Source organism: Stenella coeruleoalba (genome assembly GCF_951394435.1).
Source record: "Stenella coeruleoalba genome assembly, chromosome: 21".
Taxonomy (NCBI): Eukaryota; Metazoa; Chordata; class Mammalia; order Artiodactyla; family Delphinidae; genus Stenella; species Stenella coeruleoalba.
The window spans coordinates 25,020,762-25,035,055 of NC_137167.1; the positions used below are offsets into that span (position 1 = coordinate 25,020,762).

Here is a 14,294-nt window from a genome sequence, read left to right on the forward strand (position 1 = left end):
TTTGATCCGCTGTCAAGCCCTTTAAATGCGTCTACCCATGATCGTGGGGCGTCTCTGAGCACCGGCTCGCCTTCTGCGGGACGTCGGGGCTTCAGTGCTGCTCTGCTGTGTCCACCTCTGGCGCTGTCTTTTTCTCTTTTTTTCTTTTTCTTTTTTCTTGCGGTACGTGGGCCTCTCACTGTTGTGGCCTCTCCCGTTGCGGAGCACATGCTCCGGACGCGCAGGCTCAGTGGCCATGGCTCACGGGCCCAGCCGCTCCGCGGCATGTGGGATCTTTCCAGACCAGGACACAAACCCGTGTCCCCTGCATCGGCAGGCGGACTCTCAACCACTGCGCCACCAGGGAAGCCCTGGCCGCTGTCTTTTAATTCCTCCAATATCACTGATTCTTGCAATGCTTGATAAGTTAATACTGTTCAAAATGCATTTTGTACTGAAATGCTGTTTATTATCTTTTTAGTCATTAATTAAAATACGAAGCAGAATGTAGAGTACAGATCTGGTACACACCATTACACATCTTATGCAAATGGCAGTGCAGTGATTATAAAACAATTGCAAATATGAAGTTGTAAGTGCCTAATGCGCCGATAATTGGATTTCACACTTAGTTCTTTGCTGTCTATTGTTCTTGAAATACATTCTGTAAATGAAACTTCATTACGCTGTAAACTGTCTATAATCCTTATTTATGACATATGCCACATGACAATCTTCTATACCCTTTGTTTATTAAACATATTTGTTACTATTTTTTTAACATCTTTATTGGAGTATAATTGCTTTATATTGTTGTGTTAGTTGCTGCTGTATAACAAAGTGAATCAGTTATACATTTACATATATCCCCATATCTCCTCCCTCTTGAGTCTCCCTCCCACCCTCCCTATCCCACGCCTCTAGGTGGTCACAAAGCACCCGAGCTGATCCTTGTGCTATGCGGCTGCTTCCCACTAGCTATCTGTTTTACATTTGGTAGTGTATATAAGTCCATGCCGCTCTCTCACTTCGTCCCAGCTTACCCTTCCCCCACCCCATGTCCTCAAGTCCATTCTATACATCTGTGTCTTTATTCCTATCCTACTCCTAGATTCTTCAGAACGATTTTTTTTTTTAGATTCCATATGTATGTGTTAGCATATGGTATTTGTTTTTCTCTTTCTGACTTAATTAACTGTATGACAGACTCTAGGTCCATCCACCTCACTACACATAACTCAATTTCATTTCTTTTTATGGCTGAGTAATATTCCATTGTATATATGTGTCACATCTTCTTTATCCATTCATCTGTTGATGGACACTTAGGTTGTGTCCATGTCTTGGCTATTGTAAGTAGTCCTGCAATGAGCATTGTGGTACATGACTCTTTTTGAATTATGGTTTTCTCAGGGTATATGCCCAGTAGTGGGATTGCTGGGTCATATGGTAGTTCTATTTGTAGTTTTTTAAGGAACCTCCATACTGTTCTCCATAGTGACTGTATCAATTTACCTTCCCACCAACAGTGCAAGAGGGTTCCCTTTTCTCCACACCCTCTCCAGCATTTATTGTTTGTAGATTTTTTGATGATGGCCATTCTGACTGGTATGAGGTGATACCTCATTGTAGATTTGATTTGCATTTCTCTAATGATTAGTGATGTTGAGCATCCTTTCATGTGTTTGTTGGTAATCCGTATATCTTCTTTGGAGAAATGTCTATTTAGGTCTTCTGACCACTTTTGGATTGGGTTGTTTTTTTTTTTTTTGGTATTGAGCTGCATGAGCTGCTTGTAAATTTTGGAGATGAATCCTTTGTCAGTTGCTTCATTTGCAAATATTTTCTCCCATTCTGAGGGTTGTATTTTCATCTTGTTTATGTTTTCCTTTGCTGTGCAAAATATTTTAAGTTCATTAGGTCCCATTTGTTTATTTTTGTTTCTATTTCTCTAGGAGGTGGGTCAAAAAGGCTCTTGCTGTGATTTATGTTATAGAGTGTTCTGCCTATGTTTTCCTCTAAGAGTTTGATGGTGTCTGGCCTTACATTTAGGTCTTTAATCCATTTTGAGTTTATTTTTGTGTGTGGTGTTATGGAGTGTTCTAATTTCTTTCTTTTACATGTAGCTGTCCAGTTTTCCCAGCACCACTTATTGAAGAGGCTGTCTTTTCTCCATTGTATATTCTTGCCTCCTTTATCAAAGATAAGGTGACCATATGTGCGTGGGTTTGTCTCTGGGCTTTCTATCCTGTTCCATTGATCTATATTTCTGTTTTTGTGCCAGCACCATACTGTCTTGATTACTGTAGCTTAGTAGTATCATCTGAAGTCTGGGAGCCTGATTCCTCCAGCTCTGTTTTTCTTTCTCAAGATTGCTTTGGCTATTCGGGGTCTTTTGTGTTTCCATACAAATGGTGAAATTTTTTTGTTCTAGTTCTGTGAAAAATGACGTTGGTAGTTTGATAGGGATTGCACTGAATCTGTAGATTGCTTTGGGTAGTATAGTCATTTTCACAATGTTGATTCTTCCAATCCAAGGACATGGTATATCTCTCCATGTGTTTGTATTGTCTTTAATTTCTTTCATCAGTGTCTTATAGTTTTCAGCATACAGGTCTTTTGTCTCCTTACGTAGGTTTATTCCTAGGTATTTTATTCTTTTTGTTGCAATGGTAAATGGGAGTGTTTCCTTAATTTCCCTTTCAGATTTTTCATCATTAGTGCATAAGAATGCAAGAGATTTCTGTGCATTAATTTTGTATCCTGCTACTTTACCAAATTCATTGATTAGCTCTAGTAGTTTTCTGGTAGCATCTTTAGGATTCTCTATGTATAGTATCATGTCATCTTTAGAAAGTGACAGCTTTACTTCTTCTTTTCCGATTTGGATTCCTTTTATTTCTTTTTCTTCTCTGATTGCTGTGGCTAAAACTCATAAAACTATGTTGAATAATAGTGGCGAGAGTGGACATGCTTGTCTTGTTCCTGATCTTAGAGGAAATGCTTTCAGTTTTTCACCATTGAGAATGATGTTGGCTGTGGGTTTGTCATATATGGCCTTTATTATGTTGATGTAAGTTCCCTCTATGCCTTCTTTCTGGAGAGTTTTTATCATAAATGGGTGTTGAATTTTGTCCAAAGCTTTTTCTGCATCTATTGAGACGTGTTTATTTCTTAAAGCTTTAATAGATGATCTCGTTCCCTAAACATGGGCACTCACCTCTGATGTGATGCTTGGACGAAACATGACAAGTTCTGTTCAGGAATGATAATATATTGAGTGAATTATTTTCGCCTCATTGTGATACTTAGAATACATCTCTGGGAACAGGCTCTGCTTTCTTCCCTTGTCTATGGATATGGAGAAGGCAGTTAATTCAAGTTTGTTGGAAAATGGGGAGGATGTTGGCTTTGGCTGCAGGGACCAAGTGAGGAATGATTGATATCTGTGTATCGTATCAGGGACAAAATGAGAAAAGTAGAACACACGTGTCATTGCTGTGTTCAGTTGTGCTTTACCATAACCTCTTCTTAGCTACCATAGAAGGTATTCTTATTTCGGTACTATCTTGAATCAAGATTACCTTGGGACTTCCCTGGTTGTCCAGTGGTTAGCACTCTGCCCTTCCACTGTAGGGGGAGCGGGTTCAATCCCTGGTGGGGGAACTAAGATCCCACAAGCCACCAATAAAAAAAAAAAGATTACCTTTTAACCAACTAAACAGAACTTGAAATTTCTACATTTTCTCATCTGATTTATTATTATTATTTTAAAATTTATTTATTTATTTTGGCTGTGCTCGGACTTAGTTGCGGCACACAGGATCCTTGTTGCAACATGTGAACTCTTAGTTGCAGCATGTGAACTCTTAGTTGCAGCATGCATGTGGGATCTAGTTCCATGACCAGGGATGGAACCTGGACCCTCTGCACTGGGAATGCAGAGAGTCTTACCCACTGGACACCAGGGAAGTCCCCTTCTCATCTTATTAAAGTATCAAGAGAGCAAACATACATGATCTGCAGTTCCTGTTATCACATGCATAGCACAGTGGTTTATATTCCTTTTTAGAGGGTAAAAAAACCTGAGACATTTTAGGATGGCCAGTTGAAATAATTATGGATATCATAAATTAGGGAATATTTGGTATAATGTTTATACTTGTGTGCGTATGATATAATTAAGAAAATGTTATTTTGTGATTTGGAAAGTAGGTTCCTATAATTTCATCTGTTTCTATTAGGGAAAATACTTTTTGTAAAATATAAATATGAACCACGGTCTGCTTTCCGTTCTTGAAGCGTGCGCGCGCGTGTGTGTTACGTTTCTTAAATCCTATTCCTTTTAGCACCAAGGAATAAAAATGGAAAGTTAAGTTTATATGAAAATTACACGGTGTCGTTTACAGGAGGTTTAGGGCCTAAAAGCCCACAGATGCTGCTGATCGGATCTTCCTGGCGGCCTGCTCTGCCGACCCGAACATTCTCCCTCTGGACCCGGGCCCAGTGGGCTGGGGTGGGGGGCACATTCTCACACCCCCAGCTGTGAACACTCATAAGAGCCTGGGAGCCTGAGACTCCTCCTTGCCTCACCAAGTGTGGGGCCCACACTTTTCCAGCTAATCAGTCTCGGGATGGCCGTCATCCTTCTCAGCGGCAGCCTGCCTGTCCACCTTCTGGAGCCCAGAAGCCGGACTCAGGCTGCTTGGACTGTGGAAGGATGAGGGTGAGTAGATGGGAAAAACTAGGCCATTTGGAGGCAATCGTCACTTGACAGGCAAAACACACTGAGTTATAAATGGTGACCTCCTGAAGGAGAAACCAGAAGAGAACTTAGAAAAAGCCCTCATATGTCTTTGAAGGGAGATTTCCCATTTCATCTGCAAAGCAGGAGCAGATGCCATGAAAAAGGAAGAATTTTAGAGTAGAATTTAGTTTCGTTTCCCCTTAAAATCAGTAGAGGCAGTGAAAAGCAGGGTGGATGGGTTCATACAGCCAAAGTACGTTACTGGCCCCAGAGACCACTCCTGTGTTATCGCTGAGCTCTTAAGATGTTTCTGTTGAAGTTTTGAGGACTTTACATGAGTAATAAGGACTGAGTCCTTATAACTGCCTCATGGGGTAAGTCCTGTTATCAGCAGCTACCGATTAGGAAGCAGGCATGCAGAGGATGTGTTACTGGTAAAGAGAGGCTCCTGGGTTCAAACCTCTGCTTCAGATCCTGTGTTTTTAACCAATATGCCATGTGGAACACCTATAAAGCAAGAATGGGTCATTATATAAAAGCACCAAGTAGAAATATTATAACAATGGTAGCCCTTGAGGTGAAAACTCAGTAGTCACAGGTCAAGCATAGCTGAAAAAAAATTCAGTGCACTAGAAGATCAAGCTGAAGGAATTCCCTAGAATTAAGCACAAAAAAGGTAAAGAGAGAACATGAGGAAGCACAGTTAATGTTGCAGTACTTGGATCCAAAAGGCAAAAATGCTAGAAGGGAATTATAAAAAAAAAAGATGGTTAATCGGTATTTGTGATCAAATGGCTGTTAATTCCCCAAATTGAGGAAAACGGTCTTCAGATTGAAAAATGGAACCACCTGCGAGGCTGGAATAAAGGCAAAGAAAAACCATCATTGTGAAACATGACACACTCCAGAGTCAAGACAGGATCCTGAGAGACGTGGTCTAGGAAATAGAACTTGCGTACTGATTGACAAGAAATGTCTCAACTGGAACAATAGGTGCCTGGAGATATCTGTTGAATTTCTTGAATTCTATACTTAGTTGAACTGTCATTCAATATTGAAGGTGAAATGGAGATGTTTTCAGACATACAAGGACTTGGACATTTGACCCCACAGAGACCATGTTGAAAGAAAAACAGGAGCATGTTTTTGAGGATGAGGAAAAATTAACCCAGAAAGATGTGAGCAAAAATACCAAAGACACATTTATGAGTATTGATTTTAGAATGAGGAATACATTTTCTCTTTGTTTGATAAGCAACCATACTTGGAATCCACATAACGGTAATATCAGAGCAGATGTGGTATGGGGGAGGGAAGTCTACACTTGGGAAAGTGAGAGCGTAGTGCTGAAGTCCTTGTTTTGTTCAAGAGGATGTTAGAGATACTGGTTAATTGATGGCTTTGCTAGAAAAACATATATAATTGCATATGTTAAAACGTTTAAGGGAGAAATAAAATATATAGGTCCAAAAAAAGTACAATGAAAATCCTATACAACAGAGGTCCCCAACCCCCTGGCCACGGACCAGTAGCGGAACCGGGCTGCACAGCAGGAGGGGAGCGGCAGGTGAGCGAGCGAAGCTTCATCTGTATTTACAGTCTCTCCCCATCACTCACATTACCGCCTGAGCTCCACCTCCTGTCAGATCAGCAGCAGCATTAGATTCTCACAGGAGCTCGAACCCTGCTGTGAAGTGCACATGCAAGAGGTCTAGGTTGCGTGCTCCTTATGGGAATCTAATTCCTGATGATCTGAGGTGGAGCTAAGACAGTGATGCTGGTGCTGGGAAGCGGCTGCAAATACAGATTACCATTAGCAGAGAGGTTTGACTGCACAGAGACCATAATAAATCAATTGCTTGCAGACTCATATCAAAACCCTATCAGTGAGTGGCAAGTGAAAACAAGCTCAGGGTCCCCACTGATTCTGCATTATGGTGAGTTGTAAAATTATTTCATTATCTATTACAATGTAATAATAATAGAAATAAAGTGCACAATAAATGTAATGTGCTTGAATCATCCAGAAACCCTCACATCCCCACCCCGGCTGTGGAAAAATTGTCTTCTACGAAACTGGTCCCTGGTGCCAAAAAGGTTGGGGATGTAAGATAGTATATATCCTCTGCTATATAAGATAGTGAAATGTACAACGAAAAACATTAAATTAAACATGAACTATCAGGACAAAATAAGTTCCAGTTTATCAGTAATCACAATAAATGTAAATGGGCAAAACTCAAACATTAAAAACAGGGAGTTTCCTGGTGGCCTAGTGCTTAGGATTCTGGGCTTTCACTGCTGTGGCCTGGGTTCAGTCCCTGTTTGGGGAACTGAGATCCCGCAAGCTGTGTGGCATGGCCAAAAAAAAAAAAAAAGGTTAAAAATGGACTCTCAGGTTGGATTAAATACAATACAGAGTTCTGTGATGTTTATAAGAACATGCAAAAAATGTACTGAGAATAAACTTGGGGCAAGATTAATAAAGAAAATAAAGAGGAAATTCAAGAATATAAAGAATTCGAGATGGAAAATGTGATAGAATCACAAATAATAAAAGAAAATCATATGATAATCTGTAGACATTTTTGCTGAGAAGTTGGAAAATCAAGATGAAATTGTTGGTTTTCTTGGTGAATATAAATGCCATAAGTTGACTCAACAAAGGTTATTAAATGTGACTGGAACAGTAGCCATGGGAAAATTAAAATTTTTTCATAAATGTGCTTTTATGAAAGGCACTGGCTCAGTTTCATAGGTAAATTCTACAGAAACTTTTTGGAATTGATAATTCTATGTTATCTAAACTATTTCAGAGAAATAAGCATCACTCTTTTATAATGAATTATAAATAATTTATTTATAATGAATAACCCCATAATGTAATAATGGATCAGAAAAAGGCTAATTTCACTTAAGAGTGTAAATGTAAATTTCATAAACAGCACATTGAATTAACTGTATATTAAATAAGACCAAGTAGGCTCTGTTCCATAAATTTAAGATTATTTCAATAATAGAATCTCTATTGTGGGAATAAATAAGATGAACATGTTAAAAAAGAAAAAATACATACAGTTGTATCAGTAGATACTGAAAGACCTTGAAACAATACAGTAGCCATTTATGATAAATTCTAAGTGAAAGAGCATTGGCAGGGACCTTCTCAACAGGGGTAAGAATATAATCAGAGACCACAGCAAGCATGGTAGTCATGGAGGAAATACTAAAATATGGAACAAAGTAACAATGTCAAAATGATCACTATTAGTCCATATTATTTGGGGTCTCTAGTTAAGGTTATATGGGAAAATAAAGGAGATAAAATATTGGAAATCAAGACTTAATTTCAGTGAAAAATGGAAGATATTATACAAAATCTGCTAGATCAGTAGGAACATTGATTATATAGGACACATAAAAAACTAATAAATAAAAATCTTTATAGTGCACATGATAAAATAATTTTGTTTTTGAGGTCCACTCTCAAAAACAACAAACCCTACCAAATACCTTGGGATAAAACAGGAATGGATGAGGGCTATAGGGGAAAAAGTGATAAAATGCTTGGAAAGGACATAAACATTACCAAGTGCTTGGTATAGGGAGACACTGTAGTGGGAAACTCAGTACTGAAACACATCACTTCCCTTCAGGTGTGCATGTGTGTGCATGTGTGTACATACATGTGCTCTCGTACGCTGTAATGTTAGTCAGAATCCTGTTTGGAAGGGCAATAAAGGTGGGGAGAGAGGAGTTAATTAAGGGATAATAAAATTAACTAGAAGAATCAATTCACAAGATTGTCCAAAAAAGAGTTTTAAAGAAAAATCTGAATGGTGGGAGTTCTGGTCTACTGGAGAGAAAAATCTCATTCTAATGCTACAGAAGGTAGACAGATCTGCAGAACAAACTTCTCTATTTAAGTGGCATTTTCAAGTTGGTGGAGAAAATATGGATTATTTGGCCAATTTGTTGTGGTAACTGGTTGCCATTGGAGAGAAAAAAATTAATTTCTATTTCACAACTCAAAAAAGTTTCAAATACATTTTAAAAAGTTCCAGTCATTAAAAATAGTTATAGATGAGCTAAGAGAAAAGTTAATAGAAAATATCTCTTAAATTGTAGAATTGGGAAGATCTTTCTAATCACAGAAACGATTAAGGAAAGGATTGATATATTTGGACACATAAATAATGTTAAACCCATGTAAATTGTTGCAAGATACCATTGATGAAGTTAACACATGAATGGCAATGAAATAAAACGTTTGTAACCTACAGAGCAGAATTATAAAATTCTGGAATTTATAAAGAGATACTTGTTTGGTAATTAAAAATTTATCACCCCAAAGAAGTAGGCTAATCTATGGAACAGACAATTTATACAGAAATACATTTGATCAATAGTCATATTAAAAGGCCCTGAAACTCAATGAAAACAATGAGAAACTTTCTTTTCAACAGAGGCAAAAACAAACAAAATTGATACTATGAGATGGGTAAATAGGTACAAATGTTTGGGCAGCATTTGGGGCTGATAATGTGCATATCCTTTGACCCAGTAATTCTACTCATAGAAACCTATTCTGCATAAACTCACTGAGAGCAATCAAAAATATATACGGAATTGTTACCAGTTGGAGGAAATTGGAAACAACACAAATGCGTCACAGTAAGGGATTTGTAGGGCCAGTTGTGAGTCTTCAAGGCAAGAAAAAGATAATTAAGTACAGGCACAGCTCTGAGATACTGTGGGTTCCAGTCCAGGCCACCGCCATAAAGCAAGTCACGCAAAGTTGTTGGTTTCCCAGTGCATATAAAAGTTATGCTCACACTATACTGTAGTCTATTAAGTGGGCAATAGCATTGTGCCTAAAAAAACCAATGTACTTACCTTAATTAAAAAGTACTTTATTACTAAGAAACGCTAACCATCATGTGAGCCTTTAGTGAATTGTAATCTTTTGCTGGAGGAGGGTTGTGCCTTGATGTTGAGGCTGCTGACGGATCGGGGTGGTGGTTGCTGAAGGCTGGGGTGGCAGTTTCTTAAGACAGCACTGAAGTTGGCTGCACTGATTGACCCTTTCAGGAACGATTTCTCTGTAGCAGGTGATGCTGTTTAATAGCATTTTACCCACAGAACTTCTTTCAAAATTGCAGCCAATAAACAAGGTCCTAGTGTATAGCACAGGGAACTATATTCAATATCCTGTAAGAAACCGTAATGGAAAAGAATATGAAAAAGAATTTTTTAAAAAGCAACATTAAAAAAATGTAGAGTCAATGTTCTCAAACCCTGCTGCTGCTTTATCGTTTCTGTGATATTCTAAATCCTCTGTTGTCATTTCAACAACCTTCACAGCATCTTCACCAGGAGTAGATTCCCTCTCAAGAAGCTACTTTCTTTGCTCATCCATAAGAAGCAACTCCTCATTTTTCAAGTTTCATCACAAGATTGCAGCAATTCAGTCACATCTTCAAGCTCCGCTTCTGATTCTAGTTCTCTTGTGTTTCCACCACATCTGCAGTTCCTTCCTCCCCTGAAGCCTTGAACCCCTGAAAGTCATCCCTGAGGGATGGAACCAACTTCTTCCAAACTCCTGTCAATGTTGATATGTTGACCTCTTCCCATGAACCACGGATGTTCTTAATGGCACCCAGAATTGAGACTCCTTTCCAGAAGGTTTTCAATTGACTTTATTCGATTGCCCAGACCCATCAGAGGAATAACTGTCTATGGTAGCTATTGGTAGCTACAGCCTTATGAAATATATTTCTTAAATAATAAGACTTGAAAGTAGGAATTACTCCTTGATCTGTGGGCTGCAGAATGGAGATTGCATTAGCAGGCCTGAAAGCATTAATCTCATTGCACATCTCCATCAGAGCTCTTGCGTGACCAGGTGCCTTGTCAATGAGCAGTAATATTTTGAAAGCATCTTTTTCTGAGCAGTAGGTCTCAATAGTGGGCTGAAAATATTCAGTAAACCATGTTATAAACAGATGTGCTGTCATCCAGGCTTTGTTGTTCCACTTATACAGCACAGGCAGAGTAGATTTAGCATAATTTTTAAGAGCCCTAGGAGTCTCGGAATGGTAAATGATCGTTGGCTTTCACTTAAGGTCACCAGCTGCATTTGCCCCTAACAAGAGGGTCAGTCTGTCCTTTGAGGCTTTGAAGCCGGGCATTGACTTCTCCTCTCTCGCTATGAAAGTCCTAGATGGTATATTCTTCCAAGAGAAGCCTGTTTCATCCACACTGAAAATCACTAATTATCTTAGCTAGGTCTTCTGGATGACTTGCTGCAGCTTCTACATCGGCACCTACTGCTTCACCTTATACTGTTATGTCATACAGACGGCTTCTTTCCTTAAACCTCATGAACCAACCTCTGCTAGCTTCAGACTTTGCTTCTGCGGCTTCCTCATCTCTCTCAGCCTTCACAGAATTGAAGAGAGTTGGGGCCTTGATCTGGATGAGGCTTTGGCTTAGGGGAATGTGTGGCTGATTTGATCTTCTAACCAGACACTGAAACGTTCTCCAAATCAGCAATAAGGCTGTTTTGCTTTCTTTTTTTTTTTTTTTGCGGTATGTGGGCTTCTCATTGTTGTGGCCTCTCCCGTTGCGGAGCACAGGCTCCGGATGCGCAGGCTCAGCGGCCATGGCTCACGGGCCCAGCCGCTCCGCGGCATGTGAGATCTTCCCGGACCGGGGCACGAACCCGCGTCCCCTGCATCGGCAGGCAGACCCTCAACCACTGCGCCACCAGGGAAGCCCTGTTTTGCTTTCTTATCATTTGTGTGTTCACTGGAGGAGCACTTTCAATTTCCTTCAAGAACTTTTCCTTTGCACTCACAACTTGGCTGACGGGTGCAAGAGGCCCAGCTTTCAGCCTGTCTCAGCTTTTGACATGCCTTCCTCACTACGCTTAATCATTTCTAGCTTTTGACTTAAAGTGAGAGACGTGCACCTCTTCCTTTCACTTGAATACTTAGAAGCCCTTGTAGGGTTATTATCTGGCTTAGTTTCGATACTGTTGTATCTCAGGGAGGCTGAGGAGAGGGAGAGATGGGGAATGGCTGGTGGAGCAATCAGAACACACACAACGTTTAACGATTCAGTTCCCGTCTTACACGGGCGAGGTTCGTGATGCCCAAAACAGTTACAATAGTAACATCAAAGATCACCAATCACAGATCACCGTAACAAATACAATACTAATGAAAAAGTTTGAAATAGTGAGAGTTACCAAAATGTGACTTAGACACATGAAGCAAGTAAAGGCTGTTGGAAAAATGACACCAACAGACTTGCTTTATGCAGGGTTGTTACAGACCTTCAGTTTGTAAAAATCACAGTATCTGCGAAATGCAGTAAAGTTCATTAAAAGGAGGCGTGCCTAACTGTGTGCTGACATGGAGAGATCTTGGTGATACAGTAAGTGAATTAGTCCAGCAGATGAGCCGGATGTCAATTCTGGGAGGGTCGGGAATTTTAACCTTCAATAACTTGGAACTAATATACAGTTTAGATTGATAGTCACAACACATGTGTGTTAACTGGTTACCGGAGACCAAGGGTGGATATCCAGTTTGTGTATTGTAATCAGTGCTTGTGGCGGGTGCTTGCTACAGTAAGAAATGGCTCATTTTCTCAACTTTTTAGGATCGTACCTTTGAAAGTAAGTACATGACGTTTAGTAGCATGTGATCAGACTGGTGGTTGGTCAGAGCTTTTGCTAACAAAACAGGATTTTCAGAAGATGGGGTACAGCATGCAGCTCTTCCGGATTCGTGGAAATTAATCTGATGTGACCACGGTGTTTCAGGGCCATGTGAAGTGTTTTGTGGGTGAGCGTTTGTGTTCCTACAAGCTCAGTGTGAATAAAGCACAGCACACTTTCCAGTGTGATGTTATAAACAAGTCTTCTCAAAAAAATGCATGTTCCTCTTTCATCTGGTTCATTTTGGGGGAAACAGTGATTTCGTGTATCAGTATGCGATGAAAAAAAGGCAGAGGCTTTATAATTTATCCAGGTATATGAACTAGCACCTCTTTTAAAAAAATGCTGTGTTTGGGTTTATCTGGGGATAGCACTTTTTTTTCGTGGAAAGAAAATGATCGATTATTAATATTCCCTGGGACTGTTCTTTTGTTTCTTGGAACCTGCCTGGCTCTTTGCAGAACCAGTCTAAGTTCACAAATACCGCTTCCATCCTCAAGTTATATGCGGAATCATCACCCCTAATTTAAAGTATGGTTTTATTATTTCTCTTTGGGTGAATATTTTGAAGTTGGGAAATCTGTCTATCATAACCTCAAATCCAGCTTGAAAATCGAAATACTTGCATAATGCCCACGTGATGTAGGTGCCTACAGGGTTCTCGGTTCCACGGTCTTATTTAAAAATACCTGGTGTTATTTTTTATGTACAGCATCTCTGCCTATTTCATTCTTGCCATATTGCTGTTCTAGATTGATTTAATTATTGCTCAGTGTCATTTTTTTAATGTACATTCCATATGTTTCTTTTTCCATGGGGGAGGTTGTTTACCCTTTTTTATCATGTTTTCCCCATTTCTATCCATTCCTCATCATAGGCCTTCCCACCATCCGAGGCCCGGCCGTAGCAGCCCGGTTTCCCAGCAGCTGCCCGTGAACACCTGGCCCGCACCGGCTCCGCCACCATGGGGACTGCTCAGGTACCGTGTGACCCCTTTCATCCTCTGGGCCATGTCCACACGGCGGGAGGTGCTGGTAGTAGTGTTGATGGAGGTGATGCAGGTGATGGGAGGTGATGCAGTGATGGGAGGTGATGTAGTGATGGAGGTGATGCAGGTAATGGAGGTGATAGAGGTGATGCAGGTAATGGAGGTGATGCAGTGATGGAGGTGATGTAGTGATGGAGGTGATGCAGGTAATGGAGGTGATGCAGGTGATGGGAGGTGATGCAGGTGATGAAGGTGATGCAGTAATGGAGGTGATGCAGTGATGGAGGTGATGCAGGTGATGAAGGTGATGCAATGATGGAGGTGATGCAGGTGATGGACGTGATGCAAGTGATGCAGGTGATGGAGGTGGTGGAGGTGGGTAAATACCCAGGGGGCAGTCTCGCAGTTTCTAGCAGAGGACTTTACTGCTCAGATGGAGGCGTGTCTGTAAGCGGCTCAGAAATGCGGTGCTTGTGTGTAGTGGTTGGGAAGGAGGGGAGGGGCCACTGGAGATCCAGGGAGCGAGCGTGAGATGAGGTCTGGGTTCTGGTCCTGCTGGCGTCACATGTCACATGTGCTGTCACATGTGTGCTGGGAGGAGGGGCTTTGCGGGCACACGTGGGCGGGACCGCGGTGAAACCTCACACCCGGAATGGGGCTTCTCCAGGGACGTCGAATGACCTTACCAGGCTTATAAAGGGCTTCCACGAGTTTGTGGCGGTGGCTCTGCGTGTGTGTCTGAGACTCACTGATGGCGAGTGAGACGGGGCACAGATGTCCCTTCAGGGGCAATCTGACTGCTGTTCGTTCCTAAAACACCTGGGGCGGCAGCGTGTTCTCAGGAAACCCCCAGA

The 14,294-nt window shown here is 40.8% G+C and overlaps 1 protein-coding gene across 1 annotated transcript in view; it reads left to right on the forward strand.

Annotated features, from left to right (window-relative positions):
• The window catches only part of DLGAP2 (DLG associated protein 2), a 718,648-nt gene that overhangs the window by 78,829 nt on the left and 625,525 nt on the right, over positions 1–14,294 (forward strand). The window contains exon 2 of the mRNA XM_079909047.1: positions 13,330–13,431. Within this exon, the coding sequence (XP_079765173.1) occupies positions 13,417–13,431 (15 nt within the window). The 5' untranslated portion in view covers positions 13,330–13,416. The remainder of the gene's footprint in view (positions 1–13,329; positions 13,432–14,294) is intronic.